At 48.1% G+C, this 24,621-nt stretch overlaps 1 protein-coding gene across 1 annotated transcript in view; it reads left to right on the forward strand.

Moving 5' to 3' along the window:
- LOC144761655 (PR domain zinc finger protein 10-like) overlaps positions 1-24,621 on the forward strand; it is a 400,011-nt gene that overhangs the window by 262,714 nt on the left and 112,676 nt on the right. Inside the window, exon 3 of the mRNA XM_078646945.1 lies at positions 21,643-21,755. Coding sequence (XP_078503071.1) covers positions 21,643-21,755 — 113 coding nt within the window. The remainder of the gene's footprint in view (positions 1-21,642; positions 21,756-24,621) is intronic.

The following is a 24,621-nucleotide window of genomic DNA, read 5'->3' on the forward strand; positions in this document are numbered from 1 at the left end:
CATCACTCTTGGTTTTTTTTGGGGGGGAGTGGGGAATATCTTGCAGCATGATTTAATAAATTAATAAGTCATCAGTTCCACTAAGACAATCTATTCTCAGGGAAAACACATAACTTCAGTAAGCAATTTGCAGACTCCTTTGCCATTTTAACCTCCAGCGCACAAACAATGTATAGGAGACTGTAATATCTAATCCATCTTCCAGGGCACTTAGGAGCTACTGCAAATTTGTCCTTATGTCACAAAATTGCAGTATGTCAACACGTTGCAGCAGAAAGACCATAGGCTTAGCCATAGATGAAAACTTACTTAAAGCCCAACAAAATACAATGCCACTAGATTGGTCGACCATTCAGTAATATCCTTCCTTATTACTGGGTCCCCGCCCCCAAAGAGCAAGGGAGTCTGAGAACACATAAACAAATTAAAAAACAGGATACCTCTTGAATGCCCCAAAAAATCTGACCAAAGAGTATTAAGTCCTCACCATAAAAATAACCAACAAAACCAAACGAATATGCTCCCTTAACTAACTTGGAAGACAATGACATCATCACACCTTAGGACTCTTTAGGCTGAGACCCAAATTCTGATATCTTCAAAAACCCGGTACTCACAAACTATCAACATAAACAAGTCTGGTTACAATACTAGAAATATAATGATGCCCATTGCCGCAGTTCCATACCATCTATCATTCTACTGATCTAGTATCAAAACCAACTATCCTTCACTGTCAGGAACACAGCTTAAAATGTGATAATTATTTAGAGATAAGATATCCAATCTTGACAACGCTTGACTGTTGCCTTAACCTGGATTCACGTGGCCTCCCGCAGAGTCCCCAGTACACCTGACTAGTAGACCCGAAACCCATGCCATATGCGTAAATGATGCGGGCTCGATGCCACAGCAAGGACTTGTAGGGGAACACGCAGTGCCTAACCTTGCCAACTGGTGTGGGATTAGGTACATGCAGTGCAGCTAGTGAAATTTCGTGAGTTTGAAGCGAGCATTTCTGGCCACCTGTGAAAATGCTTGATTCAATTCCCCCTCAGTAAGAGGTACTGGTAGGTCCACCAAAAGACCACCTGTCCCATACCGAGAGACCTAGACTCCACAGAGCACCTCTCCATACAGGCAGGAAATCAGACCCCTGAGGGAGCCTGGGCCCAGGATCACCGACAATGAATGAGATTTTTCTAGTTCATCAGGAAAAGAGGTCCATATTTCATGGACTGTGCGGGATAGCTGTGCATGTTGAAGAAATTGTCTCTTTGGGTTCTGAAAGCATTCCCTCCCTAAAGGTCCCTTTGTGGTCTAAATCACCTGCTGCCAGACAGCCACCATGAAACCATGGCGGAAACTATAGAGCCACTGCAGGGGAGCATCCGTGCATAAGGAGCCCTATGCAAGACCAGGGTAACTGCCCGTTCCCAGGCCCACGTGACCTGATGACCCACAAATGGATACTCCAGGGCAGTCCTTGAACCCATCGTAATACATTTTGGGAGATTAGCCTCCCGCCCCCAGTCCGCCAAGGGTTCCTTCTCCATATTTGTGCTTCTGCACACCACTGTGCTGAGTATTGGAGGAGGCCTGCAAGATAATAGAAGCACAGGCCTGGGAGACCCAAACACCCCCCCCCCCTAGATCCATATTCAGTTTCAGAATCTCTAGTTTTACCCTACTACCTTTTCCAGCTCATACCTAAGAAATAAGGAGACTGTTAAGGGCATCAAGGGTGGTCCTAGGAATTAAGCACAATGCATATTGGAGAACATAGAGGCAGCGTAGCAGCAGGACCATCCGTGCCAAGGCCACACTCACTATAATAAACAGGGGCAGGCGATTCCAGAAACTAATTCAGGACTTCAGACCAGAAAGAACCGCTTGCATATTCAAGGTGTATTGGACCTAGGCTGAGAGCACAATTTGGATCCTCAGGTAAAGAAATTGTCGTACACCCACCTAAACTCGAGTGGGGGCAGGTCTTCGACCTCTTTTCTCAACCAGCTTCGCCAGCGGGAACATAATTGACTTCTGGTTATTGACGTTTAGCCCCAAAACCGCTCCGAATGTCGCCAAGACATCTAAAAGGGTAGGTATCACCTCTTCGTGGTGAGTTTCATAAAGTAATGCATCATCTGCATACAGGGACATGACATGGGTACAGCCGTTCATAACATCACCCCAGTGAGCCATGTCACATTGTAGTCGGATCGCCAATGGCTCCATCACCAGTGCGAAAAGGAGTGGGGACAACGGGCATCTCTGTCTTGTGCCCTGTTCTATAGAGAATGTCTGAGAGCACACCACCACTGTGAACCCTTGCCGCCGGCTGGCCGTATAGTAGGCACACCCAGGACATAAAATCTCGACCAAGGCCCATTCATGTTAGAACCTTCCAAAGTTAGTCCTATCACAGGGTATCGAAGGCTTTGTCAACATCCAGAGCTAAGGCGTCAGATTATATATTCCTGGTCTCTATCACATGCAGAATATGAGATATTCGTTGCAGGTTTTGCATTCCCTGGCCTCGCAATAATCCACATTGATCCCAATGAACCAAGTATGCCACTACTCTACCCAATCGCATCGCCAATACTTTAGCCAATATCTTAGTGTTGACACCTAGCATTGGTAAGGGCCTATGGAAGCCAGGCATATGAGGGTCTTTACCTAGTCTGAGGAGCATTACAATTGGGGCCTCCCTCGTCGATGGCGGTAGAATTGCCTTCCATTTGGCCTCCTGCAGTGTCTCCAGCAGGCGAGAGAGTGAAGGCCTGCAAAGGCCTGGAAATAATCTACTGGCAGTTTGGGCCCGGTGCCTTACCACAAGCCATGCTAGCCACTGCCTCCTTAAGGTCCTCCAGGCGAAAATATCCTCATTTAGACCGTTGCGTTGGCCGTCCATGAGGCAGGGAAGCTCAACGTCATCCATGAAGCGTCCCACGACCACAAAGTCACCCAGAGCATCCTCTCTATACACAGTTGGCAAGTGAGCATGCAGTAGGGAATTGATGCCAGTCTGGGGGGACACAGGACTCCCATCTGTCTGTTGAAGCGTGAGAATGATCCGGGGAAGGGCGGTTACGCTTAAGCAGCCACCCCATTAACCGTCCTGAATTGTCCCCCCACGGCAGAGTAATTGGCTATATTCACAGCTTACTAGGCATTCAAGCCTGTCCCATATTTCTCCTACCCTACACTGGGCACATAGTAGTGCCTTCCCCTGTTCCTCCCCTATGGGCTCCTCTCCCTGCAATCCAGACAGGGCATCATCTGCCGTGGATAGATCTTTCTCCAGGTGTCTTCTCAGCCCGCCCAACCCTGAGCAGCATTCTCCATGTGTCACCAACTTTAGCACCTCCCATTCCATCCCCCTCCCAGCGGTGGAGCTAAAATTATTTTCGAAGTAGGTGCTAGTCACCTCTCGAAGTTCCTCCGGAATACATAATCTTTCATGGCTTCTGGCTACAGTCACCAAAGAGGGACTCATGGTCCATCACTCCCAGTCTCCAAATTCCAGCAGCACGGGCCATGGTCAGAAAGAATTCGCCACAGCACCTGTGACTAGTGCTGTCGCCGCCACCCCTTTAGAGATTAGGAACCTGTCTAGTCTACTGAAAGCTGTGTGTGCGGCGGTGTAGCAGGTGTAGCCCCACTCCCTGGGTGCCACACATGTCATGCGTCTACATAACCCAAGCGATCCATGACCCCCTGGAGGGCAGCAGTAATGCAAGGTTTAGTGTGTACACCCGGGGGTGTCTGTCCAGTGTGCTATCCAGAACACAGTTGAAGCCCCCAGTCCACTGGGGTGCCTACATACAGAAGTGGAAGAGTCTCTAAGTGTAGGAAGAAATCGCCCTCATCTACATTCGGGGCATAGGCATTAAGTAGGCAGATTCCTGTACCGTCCAACTCATTTTGCACCAAGACATATCTCTCCTCTATGTCTTCTTCACAACTAAGGACTCTGAACGGGACCTGCGGGGCCACCCAAATCCCCATTCCTGGGCATAGGTGGAGTAAGTCCCAGAGAACATCTGGCCCCTCTATTTCTTGTGGAGCTTATGCCCGTGGATTCAGACATTTGTGCTTCCTGCAACATAGCTATGTGAATGCCGTGTCAATGGAGGTAGGTTTAGACTCTGTATCTAGTGCAAAGGAATTAAGACCTCGTACATTCTATGTTATAATTTTAAACTGAGCTATCAGTCAATCTATGACCTTGTACGATCCCCTTACATGTACCTCGCCAGTGCTGCTAAAAATAATATCTTGGAGGATAAACAGTCCCTCCCACTCCCCAGGTAAACACTGCAATAACAATACGTGCCTCCTCAATCATATTCCAACCCTTAACCCTCATCTTCAACAGAAAAACAACGTAGAGTCAACCAGTGATCACAAACAGCTCTCACACCCCAGCAGCATGAGTTTTTTGCAGATCCAAGTATAGAATGTCGTAGGCCGCCTGGTACCCATACACCAAAAGGTTGTAACACTAGCATGCTCTGCGCCACCCATACACTTCTCAATCAGCCAATCAAAATTATCGTGCTGGGCTGAGGGAGAGTCCCAAACTCCACGCAAATACCGTATTTTCTGGCGTATAAGACGACTGGGCTTATAAGACGACCCCATACTTTTCCTGTTAAAATATAGGGTTTGGGCTATATTCGCCAGCTTATAAAATGACCCCCGGCGTGTAAGACGACCCCCGACTTTTGAAAAGATTTTCAAGGGTTAAAAACTCGTCTTATACACCAGAAAATACGGTAAGTGTGCCACAAGAACACCTTCCCCACCCTTGGCCACGACACCCACTCAGGCACTCTTACTCAGCAATCTCAGGCACACAATCACTCAATCGGGTAAGGGATAGGAAAAGGGGAGGGGGTAGCCCCCACTTAATCTATCAGTACCCCTCCAGAGCCAATACAGAAGGAAGCATCTTGCTGCCCCAGACCTGCACACATCAGACAGGCCATCCGTCTACCCTCCCACACATATCAGCCTAATGGCTCTCTCTCAGTGACGCTCCAAAACTGAGACCTATTTATAACAGGGCTGCACCAGGTCAGGAAGCGGCAATCTGGGGGGGGTCTTCCACTATATCGCCCATGCTGGCGCTTGAGTTGGAGGCAGTCACCACCTCCACTAGAGCCGTGGCTTCTTCCCACTTTATCTGCAGTTGCGCTGGATCGATACAAGGCTGGCCTCATCCTCACTGTCGGAGATCAACCGCTCCAAATCCAGGGAACCATCCTGTCATACCACTACTCTCTGTGAGGAACGAGATGCCTGTCCCGTGCATTGTCCTCACCTGTCGCCCTGTGCAAGCAATGTGACCTTCCTTCCCTCTCAAGGCCACGAAGGGCCCTCCCTCCGCACATCTAGCCAGTCCCATGCTGCCTCAGGGGTAGAGAAGAAATGTGTGTGCCCATCAGGGATGATTTTTAATTTGGCTGGATAAAGCAGTGTGTATTGTAACTTCATGGCTCAATTTCTGTTTAACTCCATTAAAGACATCCTCTGTTGTTGCACTAGGCTTGTATAATCAGGGACTATACGGATAGTGTTTTTTTTTTAGATAGGGTTATCTATCCGTCTGGCCTCCTGTAGAATGCAGTCACGATCTCTGTAGTTGAGGACCTTAGCAATGAGTGTGTGAGGCGTAGCAGCAGCAATAGGGGCCGGCCTGATGAGCCTGTTCAATCATAAACAGTGGGGAGAGCGAGGCCGCCGGGAGTGCTGCATTAATCTAATTTTCTAAGACCAGTCCAGGGGTCCTTCTTTCAGATTCCTCTGGTAATCCAACAAATGGTAGACTACATCTTTGGGGGCGGCCCTCTGCATCTTCATCCCTTCGATCTAGGGCTGCAGACTTTGCGGAGAGATCTGTGAGGGCTGACTTCAATGTGGAGACCTCAGTCTGCAGTTCTGTGACAGTCTGTTTGGTGGCCCGCGACGTTTCCGCCACCACACAAGTCTACCCTTAGGAGGCCCATGTCCGGGGAAGCGGTCTCCATCTTGGCCTACATCGCCACGCTTGAGACCTCATGGCAGTGAAGATCTGGGCCCCAGTGGGGTCTGTATGTGTGGCCTCTGTAGCAGGGGGGGTCCTGCGGTGGGCCCGCCCACAGCCATGTAGTGAATCATCTTAGTCTGCTGTGCCCCCCTCTGCGGTCTGTCTTTTCCCATGGCGCTCTTCCCAAGACAATGAACCGAAATCAGCTCAGCCTGGGTTGTTCCTCAAAGCAGTCTCTAGAGCCAGCCGGGCACAATGAGTCAGTCCCAAGAGCAGCGGGCTGGCCAGGGGGCATGTGGATTCAGCATGCTCCCCCCCTCGGGGAAGAGTGGATGATAAATCACTGTTACAACTGCCAGCACTCTCACAGTCAGTCCCTAGACTGCCCACCCCATAGCGGGCCACGAGTCCTGCCAGTAGTTCGGTATCCCGTCCCGCCACATGACCCGTGGTGCCCTTTAAGTGTCTCTCAAAGGGTGTAGGAATAGGAGGACAGGACAAAAAACTCACAGTAATTGACTGAGGGGAATTGGAGGGCTCCCCCGCACCTCCAACCGGAGCCCCACCTACACTCCAAGGGGGAGATGAAATCACTAATGAGATAGGGACGTGACTCTCTAGGCGGCTGCAAATCACATTTACAGCCCTGCATCAAGGCATCCTCAGTCCAACATGAGGGCCACACGGGCAAACATGGGCAGTGCCAAGCGTCTGCTCTGATCCTCTAGTGGGTCCCCGTGTAATGCCTCCCGTGGTGCCAGTTCAGTCACAGAACCGCCCCCAGCAGACCTGACGCCATGCAGTTCGCCCACCTGATGCAGGCCTCCCTTGCAGCCCACCTTGCAGTTGCAGCCCGGGCAGGCCCAAATTCTCTCTACAGCAGCACCTCTGAACTCGACCCTAAGGAGCGTGTGTGCTCACAGTAAGGGGGGGCTGCCGCTTTGCCTTCCTAGCGAGCAGCCGCCAGATAGCCTTCCTCTCAGTCTCCGCCCGGTAGCCTGTCCCCGGTCCCACCACAGCAGCACCGTCGTGACCACTCCTGTAGTCGCTGGCTGTTGATGTACATGAGCCCGGAGATCCGTGGCCACGACAGGCCGCCGTCAGGCCTCAGTCTCCAGAAGCAGCGGTGAGCAGACCCAAGCTCGGCCCAGGGCCCGCTCTTCAGTGGGGGGGGGGCAGCTATTCAAGGAGAAACCGACGGGAGGAGCAGGATAAATGCAGGGTTTTGTGTAAGCCGGTGCGGAGCTCCCTAGAGTGCATCTGCCACAGCCGCCATCTTGGCCACACCCCCAAACAATACGTGAACTTGCCTTACTTGCCGAAGAACATTTCCCATAACAATTATTGATCACTGAAGTTTCTCTTACGCTGACACAGATCTGGAAAGCTGTCCAGATCTCAGACTGGTTTCCAGATTCTCATTCCCGATAAAAATCCTGGAGACGTTGGTCAACAATCAGCTTCATAAATCACATAAATTCCTTCATAAATTCCCGGTTATGCCAAATGTGATTGGCCAGTTTCTACTCAGCGGCAGCAGTTGTGTCCTTTGTCCTGTTGTGAACGTGCTGAAGTTTGTACCACATTTGTTGTCAATGTTGGTGTGCTCTGAATGTTATGTGTGTGTGTGCTGCATTTTGGGAGAGTCGCCCCTGCAGCTCTGATTTTGCTGCCCCTTATCCCTTTCAGGCGGTGTGCCTTTGACTTCTGTGCTTATACAGTGCTGAGATTTTGCATACTTGGGTAAATTGGGCTCTTGGTGGGAGTTGGGACTCTGGGGCATGGTTTGTCAACCCCAGTCATCTGCACTCCACCCCATTCCAACCCACTCCGTTCTAATATACCTCACTACACTCTACCCTTCTCCAATCTATCCTGCTCTAGACTACCCATATCTAATCTACCTCGCTCCTCTCCAATCTCCACCACATTCCTCTTCAATCTCCCCTACTGCAATCCACCCAATCTACTCCATTGTTCTCCTATCTAACCAAATCTACCCCACTCCACTTTCCCAAAACCTACCCCATTTCACCCTAGTCTACCCCACTCCAATCTACCCAACTCCACCCTACCCCAATCTCCCCCATTATGCTCCAATCTACCACACTGTGCTCCAGATTGCCTCAATTTGCTCCAGTCTAACCCAGTCTGCTCCAATCTACTTCATTCTGCCACTCTGCTCCAATCTACACCAGTTGATCTCACTCCACTTCAGTCTACCCCACTCCACCCCAATCTACCCCAATTGATCCCACCCCACTCCACTCCACCCTACCTCACTCTACTCTGCTTCACTCCACCTTACCCCACTCCATTCCAATCTACCCACTCCCTTCTAATCTATGCCACCCCAGTCTACCCCAATGTACTCTGCTTCACCCTGGCCTACCCCCACTCCACCCCAATCTACCTCACTTCGCTCCACTCTACCTGACTTCTCTCTACTTTACTTCACTTAATCTACCTCACTCCATTAGAATCTAACCCCATCCTACCCACTTTATCCAGTCTACCCCATCCTTGTCTACCCTACCCCACTCTACCCACCCCATCCATTCTACCCCAATATACCCCACTCCAATCTACCCCACTTCATTCAAAACTACCCTAATCTAACCTGCCCCCCCATATGACCACATTCCAATCCCCTCTACCCCACCCCACAGCACTCCAGTGTACCCTCACTCCTCTCTAGTATACCCCACTCCTCTCCAGTATACAAACTCCCCTCCAGTATACTTTACTCTACCCCACTCCACTCCAATCTACTCTGCTCCATCTACCGCAATCTACCCCACTTCAATCTACCCCACCCCACTCTTTCTCAATCTACCCCACTTCAATCTACCCCAACCTACCCCACTCCAATACGCCACATATTACCCCACTCCCATCTACCTACTCCACTCTAAACCAATCTACCCCACTCCACTCCAATCTACCCTACCCACCCCACTATACCCAACTCCAATATACCCCACTCCAATCCACCACCTCAATCTGCCCCTCTCAAATCTAAGCCACTGCACTCCACACCAATCTGCCCCATGCCACTCCAATGTACCCCACTGCAGTCTCCCCCACTTCACTCCACTACACTACAGTCTAATCTATACAGTCTAATCTACCCCACTCTACCCGCTTCAGTGTACCTCACTTTACCCCACTCCAATCTACTCCACTCCACTTTACCTGAATCTACCCCAGTCCACTAAACTTTAGCCATGTTGAACAGGAGCCACGCCTGTGTATAACATGACTAAAACACACAGCCAAAGCAAATAGCTCTCACATAGGCGAGACCTATTGGCTTTGCCAACTCTTCTTTTTAAGCACTGACAGATTGTTACCTCTTGACTTTGTGTGTTATTCCAGCTAATTTGCAACAGCATTTCCCACAGAACTCAATAGGAACAGACGTGGTTAAACAGAATACACATTTTTAGGGTTACATTTTGTGAGCAATTAATTATTTTTGCTTTGTCCGCAGCACATCTAAGAAACAATATTTCAATTGAGCAGGAAGATCCCTTAATAAATATCCGAACCTAGGTTCCCTTTGAGGACATTGTCTCACAAGTATCAAAAACCTTCTGCCTTCGTTAGGAGACATTTTGCTTAGTTACATATGTTTTGTTACTTTGTCTGCTTGGTTTGCTCAGTGTATTACATTGAAAATATTGTACTTACATCTCCTTTCTGCTAACCTCACAGAATGGAACCACAGCTGCTAAAGTTAAAGCTGACTGGCATTTTCTGCACAGATGCTATATGCTGCATTCAGTGAGAGGGCTGCAGCAGAGCTAGAGAAAATTATCTCATTGTCCCAGCATTAAATGCTTGGTTGGTGCAAAATTATTGCTGCCATTGGTGAACAGAGTGTTTACTGCAGCCCCTCAAAGCCACTGCCTTAAACAATAGAAGTGGCTTTAGTATATTTAAAAACAAAAATATTTACTAGCTGGAGTACCTCACAGAAGGGGTAGCACATGGTAGTCAGTGGCGGACGTAATTAGAGCACAGTGGGTAAAAGGGGGTTTTGCAGCATGAATCTTTTCTGGATTCACTATGCTGTGCATTATTCTGCCATCTAGTGGTTGGGTCCGGAATTGTAGCATTGCTTCCTTTTTTGTGTTGTTTTTTTTTTGTTTGTGGGCTTCAACGTAGTACCATTTGGTGCCCTTCTGTGACGTCGACAGTCTTTCTCTGGAAGCTCCCTCCTTTGGTAGCCATCTTCAGATTCTTTTTTCCGGCCGTTGGGTCTGGATTGATACGGAGGAGTTCCCAAGATTGGAGAGAAGAATCAAGGGAAAAATCGGTAGGATGGTGTCTTCCATTTTCAACTTTAAATCAAAGATGGCAGCTTTAAATTAAAGACGACTGCATTTCGACGAAGGAAGAAAAACAAGATCTTCGACGACGATCGGAGAATGTGCATGCAGTGGGCTCCCTGTGCGCGGTAATGGACAAGACGCCGTTCAAGTTTTGTTAGAAATGTCACCACAAACACGCTCAAAAGGATCAGCACCCGGTCTGCAATCTGTGCCTACCTCTGGACCATCTGAGCGGCAACAGTAACGCCTGTTCGGTCTTCACCCTGAAGACGTTTAGAGTGAGAGAAAGGCATTGACAAGCAAATTACAACATGCAAGGCCAAGGACATTGGAAAAAGTTATCAATAGAACCAGAACCCATAAAGGTGTTCTTAGGCACAGAGATAAACACTGTGTTAGGGAAAGCATTCCCGAGCGAGAAAAGGAGATCAGCCCTATTGAAGGAGACTCATCTATACCTGATGGGGCATCATCAGACAGTGGGGAAATTACTAGGAATGATGGACTCATGCATTCATTTAGTTCTCAACATTCGTCTACACATGAGACCATTTCAAGAATGGCTGATGACACAATGGTCACAGGCTACAGGGAGTTGGGAAGATCTAGTGGTTGTCACAAGAAGAGTTCATCAATAGATGGCATGATGAAACAAAACAAATATAGCACAAAAGAGACCTTTCACACCACCAACTCCAACAGTGACCATAACAACAGATGCGTCCCTAATGGGATGGGGAGCACACATTAATAATCTCAAAGTAAGAGGATTGTGGGCACCACAGGATGCTGTCAAACACATCAACATCTTGTACCTAAAACTGTGTTCTTATCCTTAAAAGCCTTTCAGAAAGAGCTCTATGGGAAAAGTGTGTTTATACAAACAGAAAACACTACAACAATGTTTTACATAAATTAACAAGGAGGGACTCAGTCTGTAGCACTCTCAACTCTAGCACTAGAGATTTGGAGATGGTCAACCCCAAGACAATACACCTACCACGGAAAGACAATATAGAAGCAGACAGACTGCGCAGGCAAACAACATCATCCCACGAGTAGGAACGGAATCAAATAGAAGTGCAAACGTTTTCCAAGAAATGGGGGACACTGAAATAGACCTATTTGCAACACCCCAGAATGCAAAATGCCAAAACTTCGCATCCAGGTGACCTTGCAACCAATCCCTAGGGAATGCACTATGGATAGACTGATCAGGGATATTTGCGTACGCTTTTCCCCCAATACCATTACTGAACAAAGTGATCAGCAAATGCAGATTCGGCAAAATGACAATGATTCTCATTGCACCACAGTGGGCCAGATGGACTTGGTTCTCAGAAGTAATGGAAATTTCTGAAGTTACAATGCACAAACTTCCAAAAAGGAAGGATTTGCTAACAATGCACAATGGGAAAGTGCTTCATCCAGAATCTGAAGGCTTAAACCTATCGGCTTGGCTCCTGAAGACTTAGAATTCGCACATCTCAAACCACCAGAAAGCACAATGGCTGTCCTAAGAGAAGCTAGGAAACCAAAAACAAGAAAAGGTTAAACAGCAAAATGGAAAAGATATGCACAATGGTGTCTTAAAAAGTGCCTTTCAAGGAAGATTACAAAAGAAACAACAGTACTAAAGTACCTGACACAATTACTACAAAGTAAATTATGTTTTACATCACTAAAAGTACACTTAGCAGCAATTGTGGTGTATACAAGAGGGGAAACAGGGAAGAGTTTCTTCACCTCTCAGGCGGTCAAACGATTCCTAGAAGGAGTGTTAGAACTGGGGGTCTCTAGTTGGCAAAGACTTGCACCTTTGTCCAGATAGGGACCCTTGCTTCTAGTCAGAGTAAGGGGGTTACACTCCTAAAATAACCCCTGCTCAACCCGGTGGTAGCTTGACACGAGCAGGAAGGCTTATCTCAGAGGCACTATGTAAAGCATTTGTGAACACATACAGTAATACAGCGAAAACACTACAGATGGACACAACACAGGTTTTATAAAAAAAAGTCTTCTTTATAGAGACTTAACATAAGACCCAAACGACAAAAATCCACAATACAGTATTAAGAAAATGACTTTAAGATGGTAGAAATAACTTGGTTCACTTTAGATGGTAAATGTGACACGGCAAAGTAGGCGATGCATCTGTTCCTTACCGGAGAGGAGGTGATGCGATGATCTCGTGGTGTGGCCCGGTTGCGATCCGACAAGATGGTGCCCTTGATGTGATGCGATGACGTTAAGGCGATGCGTGCACGTCCGACGGCCGTGTGGTGACTCTGTAACTTTGGAGCCACGACAGGCCCTGCGACACGCTTCTCCGGTGATGCGACGGCGACCCTTGCTGTTGCGACATGCGTCTCGGGTGATGCGACGACTCACAGCTGCGACGGAGACACACTTCTCTGGTGATGTGACGGCGACCCTTGCGGTGACGACCCGCTTCTCCGATGATGCGACAGCTGCAGATGCGACACACTTCTCCTTGTTGAGTTGCGCTTCCAGCTCCCAACAACGTGCAGGCTTGTGCAGACAGAATTCCCAGCAAGGAAATTCAGGGGGGAGCTGGTGGTGAAGTTTTGTATCCCTGAGACTTCAGCAGGAGGCAAGCACAGTTCAAGCCCTTGGAGATTCTTCTTCAAGATGATGAAAGTTGCAAACTCCTGCAGATTTTCTGGTTCTTCTCCTTGGCAAAAGGTCCGTCTTGATGTCCAGAAGTGATCTAAAGTTCTGGGGTCTGGGTCCCCCTTTTTATTCACACACATCCTTTGTCTCTGAAGGCAGAGAGTGTCAGTACCTAGTCTAAACCAGTTCTGGGTGCATTCTGCCAGTGCACAACTTCTTCCTTTGTCAGTGTGGGACAGGGTCATCAGAGGCACCACAGGAGTTGGAGCCAGCATTGTGGAAGGCAGGCACAGCCCTATTCAGGCCCAGGTGCTACTCCTCCCACCACTCCCAATGCAGATAGGTCTATTAAACCTAGTACTGACTCACCCTGCCTCCTGGAGCCCCCTCAGCCCCTGTCACTCACAACCCAGACATGCAATACATAACCTAGCAGAGGCAGGCTGGATGATTAAGGAGAGAAAATACCTACAATCAAAAAGTGGTATTTTCAAACACAGAATGTAAAAATCAACTTCACTAAAAGATGTATTTTTTCATTCTGAGTTCAGGCATACTAAATTCAATTTTCTACCATATTCCCTGGGACAGTTAGGATTATAAGATGTTATAATCAAACTGCCTATCTTGGCCTATGGGGACAGGTAGCCTTGCAATAGTGAAAAACAAAATTGGCTGTAATTCACTATCAGGACATGCCACACACATCAGGGCATGTCCTACCTTTCACATACAATGCACCCTGCCCTGGTGCCTACCTTAGGGGTGGCTAACATGTAGAAAAGGGAAGGTTTAGTGGGTGCACTTACCAAGTCGACACAGCAGTACTAGACTGTACACAGGCTCTGCAATGGCAGGCCTGAGACACACTTTACAAGCTGCTTCTGTGGGTGGCACAATCAGTGCTGCAAGCCCACTAGCAGCATTTGATCTACAGGCCCTGGGCACACATGGTGCACTGTACTAGGGTCTGACAAGTAAATCAAATAAGCCAATCATGGAGTCACTAACCCATTACGATAATTTACAATAGGGAGCACTTGCACTGTGGCACTGAATAGCAGTGGTACAGTACCCAAAGCATCTAAACAGCAAAAACATATCAAAAACAGAGGAGACAACAGCAAAAAATGTAGGGAATGGACCGCCTCAACAACTTTTGATTCTCACCCCTCATCTGCATCAACCATCTGAGGTCTGTGGTCTGTCTGAACCCGGAAGTGAGTCCCAAACAAGTATGGTCTCAACTTCTTCAGTGCCCTGACCAAAGCAAATGCCTCACGCTCAATTGCACTTCACCTCTGCTCCCGAGAAAGTAACCTCCTACTGATGAAGGCTACAGGTTGGGCTACACCCTCCTCATTGATCTGTGAAAGAACAGCCCCCACACCATGCTCTGAAGCATCTGTTTGGACAATGAATTCCTTTGAGAAGCTGGGTGCCTGAAGCACAGGTGCTGTGCACATGGCAGTCTTCAGGGCGTCAAAGGCTTTCTGATAGGTGTCAGTCCAGTTCACTTTATTGGGCTGCTGCCTGGAAGTCAGCTTAGTCAAGGGTGCAACAATGTTGCCATACCCCTTGACAAACCTCCTGTAGTACTAAAAAGGCTCTCACCTGTGTCTGGGTTTTGGGGGGTTCCCATGTCAGGATGGTATCAATCTTGGGTTGTAGGGGGGCCACCTGGCCGCTTCCTACCTGGTGCCCCAAGTACACCACGGAATCCTGCCCGATCTGGAACTTACTAGCCTTCATCGTGAGGCCTGCTCTGCGCAGCGCCATCAACACTTCCCAGAGGTGGCACAGATGTTCTTCCCAACTTGCGCTGAACACTGCAGTGTCATCCAGGTAAACAGCACTGACATTTTCCAGTCCAGCCAACACCTAGTTGTCCAACCTCTGAAAGTGGCAGGGGTATTCTTAATCTCAAAGGGCATAGCCCTGAATTGGTAGTGCCCATCTGGTGTGGAGAATGCTGACCTCTCTTTTGCCCCATCAATGAAGGTGATCTGCCAGTACCCAGATGTTAGATCAAACGTGTTGAGGTACTGGGCAGCCCCTAACCGATCAATGAGCTCATCAGCTCTGGAGATGGGGTGCGCGTCAGTCCTGGTGACTGAATTGAACCCTCGGCAGTCCACACAGAACCGAAGTTCTGGCGTGGCACCCAGTGCGGCAGCCTTGGGGACCAAGACCACTGGGTTGGCCCAAGGGCTGTTAGAGGACACAATCACCCCTAAGGCAAACATCTTGGAGACCTCCTCCTTGATGTAAGCTCTGACCCTGTCAGTCACTCTGAACTTTATAAATAAATAAGCCTTGTGCTTAACAGGAGGACTGTCTCCAGTGTCTACATCATGGATGCACCACCCAGTGACACCAAGAACTAGGGAAAACAAATCAGAGAAACAGTTGGTGACAATCATTCTGCTGCTTAGGGGACAGGGTGGAAGAGAGGTTTACTCCATCCACTGACCCATCGTGTTCTGTTGCAGACAGGAGGTCAGGAAGAGGCTCAGTCTCCTCCTCCATTCCAGCATCTGTTGCTAGGAGCATGCCCACTTTGGACCTTTCTAAGTGGGGCTTTAGGTGGTTGACATGTAGGACCCGCAAAGGGTTCCTGGGAGATCGCAAGTCCACCAAGTAGGTGACATCACATTTGCTCTCCACCACCTCAAATGGTCTGGTCCACTTATCCTGGAGTGCCTAGGGCTCCACTGGGGCCATGACCCAAACTTTCTGACCAGGATGAAGCTCAATCAGAGTGGCATTCTGATTGTATCACCGCCTCATCTCTTCCTGGGTGGCTTCCAGATTCCCCTGAGCGAGAAGTCTGAATCACCTAGTCTGGTTCCTGAAGGCCAGTATGTAGCTATATACATCCTGGGGAGGTTTCCTGTGAGCTTTCTCCCAGCCTTCCTTAACCAGACTCAGAGGTCCCCTTACCGGGAGTCCATACAGCAGTTCAAAGGGACTGAACTCTAAGGACTTCTCTGGCACCTCACGGTAAGCAAAGAGAAAGCTGGCAAGAGGACGTCCCACTTACACCTCGTAGGTACCTCAAGACCCATAATCATGCCTTTGAGGGTCCGGTTGAATCTCTCAATCAGCCCATTACCTTGGGGGTGGTAAGGAGTGGTGAACGTATACGTTACTCCACACTCCTGCCACAGGTATTTCATATACTTAGAAAGGAAGTTTGTACCAAGGTCTGACACCACCTCTATGGGGAACCCCACATGGAAGAAAATCCCCATCAGTGCACGTCCCATCACGGGGGCAGTCACTGTCCTGAGCGGGATGACTTCTGGGTACCGGTTAGCATGGTCCACCAAGACCAGGATAAACATGTAGCCCATGGCTGTCTTTGGGTCCAGAGGCCCCACAATGTCAATGCCCACCCTTTTAATGGGGGTGCGGACCACAGGGAAGTGCTGGAGAGGAGCCTTGTGCTACCTCCCACTATTCCCACTTGCCTGGCAAGTTTGACAAGTTCTTCAATGAGTCTCTGAACTCTTGTGCATCTGGGGCCAATAAAAGTGGGTGACAAGCCTTTTAAAGGTAACGGTCTTGTCCTGCCCCAAATGTCCAGCTAAAGGCACATCATCAGCCAAACCCAGTAGGAAGGCTCTGAAGCGCTGGGGTACCACCAGCACACGGGCTGACCCAGGCTCAGCAGCCTTAGGCTCACTATACAGGAGGTCGTTCTTCCAGTAGATGCAATGTTATCCAGACTGATCACCTGCTGCCTGGTTTGTGGCCTGTTCCTGTAAACCCACAAGAGAAGGGCACTTCTTCTGTTCTGCACAGAATTCCTTCTTGGAGGGTCCTCCTTCTTGCTGCCAATGGGTCAGCTCAGGCAGGTCCCCCAGTTCAGCAACTTCTTTCCCTGTAGGTTCCAGGGCATCCCCTCAAGGTCTGCCTACTTTTGGACTGTGGGAACAATGAGGATTGGTTTCCCGTGCCCCTACCTCTTCTCTTTAAGGCAGGTGCCTGGGCCATACTTTCAGGCTCCAGGACCTCTTGAACACCCCTACTGGCTGCCATAGACTGAGTGGTCACACCCGCCCACTCGGGCAGACCCAACATCTCTAAATGAGACCTTCTCTCCACCTTACCCCAAGGAGAGCTCTCTAAATCATCGCCCAACAGACAATCCACATGCATGTTTGGCCTCACAGCTACTTGGAGAGTACCTGAGACCCCCCACTCAAAGGGAACCTGAGCCAGCTCACACTGGCTGAGTTGTCCGCATGGAGGATCACTTGCTCCTGAGACACCAGCTGACAACTGACAGCTGTCACACTGGCCCTGGTGTCTCTCAGAGCCTCCACCCTATGGACATTAATGGTCACCCACTGCCTGAATTTATTTCTGTTATCAGGCAGCTGGGTCCTAAGGACCACCTCACAATCTCCTAAAGAGACAAGGGACATTTCTGCGGGACTCCACCCATTTCTAGTGGCAATAACATCCCTACGTATAGTTAGCGAACTACAGGCACTAACACTACAAGAACCCTACTTCCAAATACATAGTAACAGGATTGTCATGAGAACAGATCAGCACGCCATACCAAAGGTGGTATCAAGATTCCACCTAATTCAGAGTATACAGATACCAAGTTTCTTTCAAGATCCAAAGAACAAAGCGGAAAGAGCTTTGCACACATTTGACGCAAGAAGAGCAGTCATGTATTATGTTGAAAGAACTAAGGAATACAGAAAAACAAAACAGTTATTTGTAACCTTTGCAAAAGGATTTCTTGGAAGACCAGTAACCAAAAACACAATTGCAAGATGGATAGCACAAGCCATACAATTGTGCCACAAGCAAGCAGGACAAACTTTATAAGGTGCGCCACGGGCACATTCAACAAGGAAGAAAGGAGCAACTGTTGCATTTCTTGCTAACACTCCAATTCAAGACATCTGCATGGCTGCAACATGGTCTTCAGTACACGCATTTACCAAACATTACTGTGTGGACATTCAAATGAACAAAGAAGAACAAGTAGGACAAAAGGTCTTGCAGCATCTATTTACATACCAAAGTTCATATTTCACCCAGCCACCAGAAGACTAGCAAACCGGTACAAAGTCTATGCACAGCATAGTGAATCCAGAAAAGATTCACGCTGCAAAATGAATAGTTTCTTACCTGTCTGTGTAGTTTTGCAGCTTGAAGAATTTTCTGGATTCAGTGGCGAACCCACCCTCCGCCACCAAGGAAAAGAACTAAAAAAAAGAATCTGAAGATGGCTACCAAAGGTGGGAGCTTCCGGAGGAATCCCTTCGACGTCACAGAAGGGCACCAAATGGTACTACGAAGAAGCCCGCCAAAAAAAAAAAAATTAAAGAGAAGAAATACTACAGTTCTGGACCCAACCACTAGATGGCGGAATAATGCACAGCATAGTTAATCCAGAAAAATTGTCAAGCTGCAAAGCTACACCAACAGGTAAGAAACTATTAGTTACAAATGTACACATGCATGCTCACTCAAACCCATGCATTCACGCATGCACACATACCCCCTCACATAACTCACTCACTCACATCATTACATCTGTTGATACATACACGCACTCACACACCAAACATTAGATAAAATCATACCACTTACCTTCTGCAGTGTCTCTGGAAGTAAGCCTTGGAGGTTCTAGGAGGGTCCGACTGCTGCCTCTTCGCATTTACTGGCCATAAAACGGCAAATGAGAAGAGGTAGCAGTCCCTACCTACCTTGTCACAGAGTGGGATGTGGTCACTTAGACTGCTGACCCTACCCCACCCTGTGATGAGATGTCACTGATTGACACTAGGCCTGGGTCACTTCAGGGCCTAAAACTGAAGCGCACAGGTCCAAGGCTATCAACGACACTCCCAAATCTTTGTCCTCAACATTTGGAACATAAACCAAGCAAACAGAAAAATGGTCTCCCTCCCATCACTTGGTGGTTCCTGCTTGGGTGAGCTTCACCCATTAGCAATCCAGTGTTTGTTTCGCTTCATGCTGCCATATTTTACCAATAAATCATATATAGCATGCTAATAAACACCATACTGCTGCCATCCTTCTGCTCAACATAAGTGAAGCCTTTGATACAGTGGATCATAAAACACTCATTCTTAGGCTAGAGAGAGCAGCGGTTCAAGACAGAGCGCTACGGTGGATAGTATCATTCTTGAAGGACAGATCCTTTCAGACTTCAGAATGTGGACACTTATCGGAAAGCCTAGAGGTCACATGTGGTGTGCCACAGAGCTCCAACTTCAGCCCTATGCTGTTCAACCTGTACATGCAACCTCTGGCCGAGATTGTCCAGGAATTTGGGTTGTCAATCGTATCATACGCAGATGACACCCAAATAGTTGTTTCTATGGCAGGGGACCCCAACTTGAAACACAACCTAGTGTCTCCCTGCATGGAAAGTGTAGTTTTTTTGGCGTTGGAGTGAGAAGACGTGACTGCTTATCATGGTGGTCGCATCCTTAGATATTGAAAAATAACCCAAACCTTCAGAACAAGTTCCAAACATGGATTTACAGTATCCTTATCTGGCTTTGTACTACTAAAAGTTCTTGGGCATTGATATTGCCAAAGTCCGGGTTAATCCTATTTTTGAACAATTATTATCATCATTTTCTAAGCTCTACCTTTTTGATTGAAAAGATGACCAGTTAGGACTGTTATCAAACAGTGTCTGGAGACGCATTTTGAACTTTTTGAATCACCGAGTGAGATACATAGATTTTTCTCTCATTTCCATTTGAGCCCTGATGAAGTTCCAAGAACTGTAATGTTTCAAGGAACGAAATGCGTTGGCTGTCTTTGTGCACCATTATTGATTCTGAGAAAAAAAGTCAAACAAAAAGAAAATGATTTGGACTTTCTTCATTATGTTTGGTGCACCTCCATTTGTTTAAACCTTGGAAAGGGTAGCTAGCTGGATGACAAGCTGTAAGCTAAAACTAAATTGGGACAAAACAGAACTCAGCTTCCTAGGTAATAATCTTCCACCACAAGTAACCATTGAATGGCCCAAAAAATTGGGATGTCCACGGTGCATAAACATTCCATAAAGAACCTAGGAGTGTGGATAGACCACAACCTCACCATGGAAACTCAATCCAGGAAATTGGCCGCCACTTGTTTTGGAATTTTGCGGTTGCTCCGTAAAATTCTTGACCTCATCCCAGAGGAGTCCCGGATAACAGTGATACAGTCTTTGGTGGTCTCGCGACTAGACTACGGGAACTCTCTCTTCCTGGGGTCACCCAAATACATGTTGAATAGACTACAGGTGGTACAAAATGCAGCAACCAGGTTACTCATTAGTATACCTAGGTATGAGTCAGAGAAAGAGGCTCTGAAAACACTCAACTGGCTGCCGGTACAGGTCAGGGTCAAGTTCAAAGCACTGTGCATAGCACACTGGGCCTTGAACGGCAAAGGGCCAACTTTACGCAGGACCCTGATCACACCCTATACACCGTAAAGAGCCTTAAGATCCTCCTCAGATTGCGTGGCCAAAACTACAAGGATTAGGCGATCCAGATGGGGAGGAAGATCTTTCATGCATTTGGTGCCAAAACTTTGGAACTCCATACCTATAGAACTAAGATTCCTCACAGTTGAGATTGCCTTCAGGAAAAAACTGAATGCATGGCTATTTCCAGGTTGAAACGCTGGTATCTGCTCTCTCCTGCTCCGTAGCGCTGGGAAGCCCTTGGGCAGCTATGCGCTCTACAATACTCATAAACATATACATGTACACCTGTACATGAGTCGCCTGCAAGCCATTGTCTACTTCACCACTACCTTTTCAATGGATGACACCACACCACACCCCAACCTCAATAACCCTCAGTCAAGATGCGCCACCTTCACACTGCCACAACCCAAATCTAGGAGGCCCAGGTACCTACATGCTGCTAATTGTCATGGCCCCACTGCCTTACCCTTTGCAACATACATCAATAATTAAACAGTAAGTGACACCTGCCAATCCAAACATACCTAGATAAATGAACACCAAAATAACAGCTACACAAATATAGGACCTTATTCACAGTTTGTCAGACAGAGTACTCTTTCACAAACATTGCAGATGCCCCATCCATCGTATTACAAGTGCATTATAGTCTATGGAACTTGTAATATGGCGGAAAGGATATCTGCTAAGTTTTGACAGAGAATTTCTGCCCGCCAAACTCTTAAGTAAGCTCTACAGTTCAACCCCGACAAATCATCAAAAAACGTAATCCTTTATTAATTTCTCACACTGTAATTTCCCTGTGATTTGAGACCTGCCAGGCCCTTCCTTATTTTATTTTGGGAGCACTGACGGTTATCCAGCAATTTCTATACCTCAGCTGGTGAAAATCAGAAATAGGCTCTCTTTAAACATCACTTTCAGTTTTGCAGGATTTGGAAAGGACATCCAAACTCCTGAAGTACTCGTAGGATCAAATCATTTTTGAGGAGCCTGCATGATATAATAATTGTAATGTGTTCCAGACTACTGAAAAATCATTGGTAATTATCATGAAGCTTTAAACTGAATACTATTCAGGTTTTGAAACAAATGTTTATATTTGACTGTCATTTTGTGTGACTTTCTTCCCTTGTTTGTAGTTCTTGGAGTTTTTGCTAAAAAGGCAATACAAAAGCGAACACTGTTTGGGCCTTATGTTGGCAGCCTATCTACAGAACCGGCCCAGTGTACTGACGGTAAACCAATTTTCCAGGTAATTACCAGTAAAAACCAAAATCCAGAGTGCTGGAAAATGATCGATTTTTATTTGATATTCACTCATGTACTTGGTCACGTGCAAACCAAATATTGCAAATTCGACAAAACAATTCAGACCAGATGTGGACCATGACACTCTTCTTCTGTACTTGCCAGAACATCAAAGTGCACCTGATGGAACGGTTTCACAACATGTGGCTTGGAAATATGTGGCACCCACCTGAAAAACTCTTCATTGTATGACAAATTGCTAAAAAATAATTGTTATTTTGAACATGGTGCTACATTGAAATTTATGTACTATTAATTCCTAAAATATTTTCCTTCTACAAAATAAAAATCCTCAATATGGTTCTGGGTAATTTTCCTTTTATTCTGTGTGAGCTGACGAGTTTCATACGCTGGTTCTAAAGACAGACAGCGCATTGTGCATTCCATTAAATGCACATTTTCAAGACTAGCATTTCAATCAACGCAATACATGTTTTTCATTTATTTTAATTCTTTAGTATTAAATGTTTTTATTGACAAAAATACAGTAGAGCTGAAAAGGGCCGCTGTCCAGTCCGCCGACCAACCAACGGACTGGCATGAAGGGGCGGTACAATACAATTGACATAGCAAGGGGAACCATTGTTACACACAGCAAGCCGCCTACAACCCAGTATGGGCCGGCCGCGTTATAAGCAATATGAAGACATTAGGCGTCCCCTCATATACGTCGTCAGTCCTGCCACTCTGAGGAGGTGTAGGACCTTCACCTTTACCAAGCACCCTGGGTCCACCCAACCTCCCCTTCGGAACAGGCCTGCTGCCATGTTGCCCATCAGCCAGCCTAGGTCACGTTGCACCTCAGTCCGTTGAAATAAACAGAGAAAGGAAACCCCCCAACCAACCCCTTCCCCACCCGGAACCCAACGAACCCCCACCCGCCCCTAAAGCCCTCTCCCTCCCCCCCTTCACCTCCCCCCCCATGGTCCATGGTCCTCGTCTACCCTCCCTGTCGTCTTAACCCAACCTTTGGAGCCGAGCCTACCTCCTTCCTCTCAGGTCTCCGTCAACCTCAATAATCGGAGATATTTAGGACATGTTACCTCAATAAACTCAGACGCCAGTAAAGACAAGAATGGCTGCCTCAGTTCTGCATAGCGAGCCCCTTCTCCTGCTCTAGACAACGAAAGCTTTTCCATGCCCAGTACCATCCACAGGCGGTGAAGCCAGCCCTGGTAGGTAGGAATTTGCGCCGAACGCCAATGCGCCAGTATATTCTGCATTGCGGACCCCAACGCGATGGCAATCAGGCGACCTTTCCGAGACCTCAGTGGATAGGTCAGTGCGTTAGGAAGCCCCAGGAGGACATAGGAGGGAAAGCGTGGGATTTCTGTGTCGAAGTGAGTGTCTATATCCGCTAAGATCTGACCTCAGTATTCCTGCAGGAACTTACACTCCCAGAGTACGTGAACTAATGTGCCAACCTGACCGCAGCCACGCCAACATAGGGGATCTTTGTCACTGTCCATCTCATACAGGCGTTCAGGGGTGTAGTACCAGTAGGTCGCTACCTTCGAGAGAGTGTCAGTAGGTCCCATGTGGTAGGCCAAGTGGCGCGCTCTGTAGCCTATCCCCTCCCACTCCTTGTGTGTAAGGGACCTCCCCAGCTCCCGCTCCCATCGCGCCCTGCCTGAGTTATAGGTGTAAATGTGTTTGTGCATGAGCATTTTATAGAGATCCGAGATTAGCTGTTTATCTGTGGTGCGGGTGATCAACCAACGCTCAAAAGACGTCAAGCGTCTATTCGCCGAGGATCTCACATCGCCATTGAGCGCCCAATGCCTGACCTGCAGATATCGGAGTCTTTCGGATTCCAGCAGGCTGAACTCCTGACGGAACTGGAGGAATGGGACAACACCGTCCGGGCCGTAGACATGATAGAGAGCGCGACAACCGTCAGGCTTCCAACGTGCAAAAGCCCTTTCGTCCATCCCCGGCTGGAAGTCCGGATTCCCCATAATGGGGGTGAGGGGCGATGGGAGGGTAGTGAGGTCCTGGCTGACCCCCACACGGTCCCAGATCTTCAGCGGTACTCGTGTAATAAAGGACGCATAGAGATTAGGGGGCCTGTGTTCCCGACGCATAAAGGGAATCTCCTGCAGGGTTCTCCCGGCGACGGCCTGGTCCTGGAACAACCAGTGTTTCCCGGACTCCCATCTAACCCACTCCACCAGGAAGCGTAAATGGCTCGCTTGAAAATACGTTGCCAGGTCCGGAATCCCTATTCCGCCTTCTTCTGGTGCCAACATTGCTATCTGCAACTTCATGCGTGGCTTTCTCCCATTCCATATAAACTGCGACAATTCCGACTGCATCAGTTTTATCCAGCCCCGCGGAGGGGCAAGGGGGATCGTGCGGAAGAGGTATAATATTTGATGGAGGACCATCATCTTGACAGCCGCCACCCTACCCAGCCAGGACAGCGGGTAATATTTCCACCGTCACAGCTCGCGCCTAATTTTCTGTCTCAACTGGGAATAGTCTATATCCACTGAGGTCGTCAGGGAAGGAGCCAGCTGTATCCCAAGGTACGGCACCCCCTCTGAGGCTCACTGGGTGGGAAATGCTGCCTGCAGACAGGAGCGAGTGGTTGCCTCCAGCGACAAATCAAGGGCCACCGACTTGGTCATATTAACTTTGAAGCCCGAGACTCGTCCGAATTTCGCGAGGTCTTCGAAGCACGCGGGGAGGGAGTCTTTGGGGTTGGCTAGCGATATCAACACATCATCGGCATACAGGCTTGATTCCCTGCACCGCAGCAGTTGTGCAAGAGGCTCCATATAAAGGGCGAACAGTAGGGGGGACAACGG

This window comes from Lissotriton helveticus, chromosome 6 (assembly GCF_964261635.1).
Source record: "Lissotriton helveticus chromosome 6, aLisHel1.1, whole genome shotgun sequence".
NCBI lineage: Eukaryota > Metazoa > Chordata > Amphibia > Caudata > Salamandridae > Lissotriton > Lissotriton helveticus.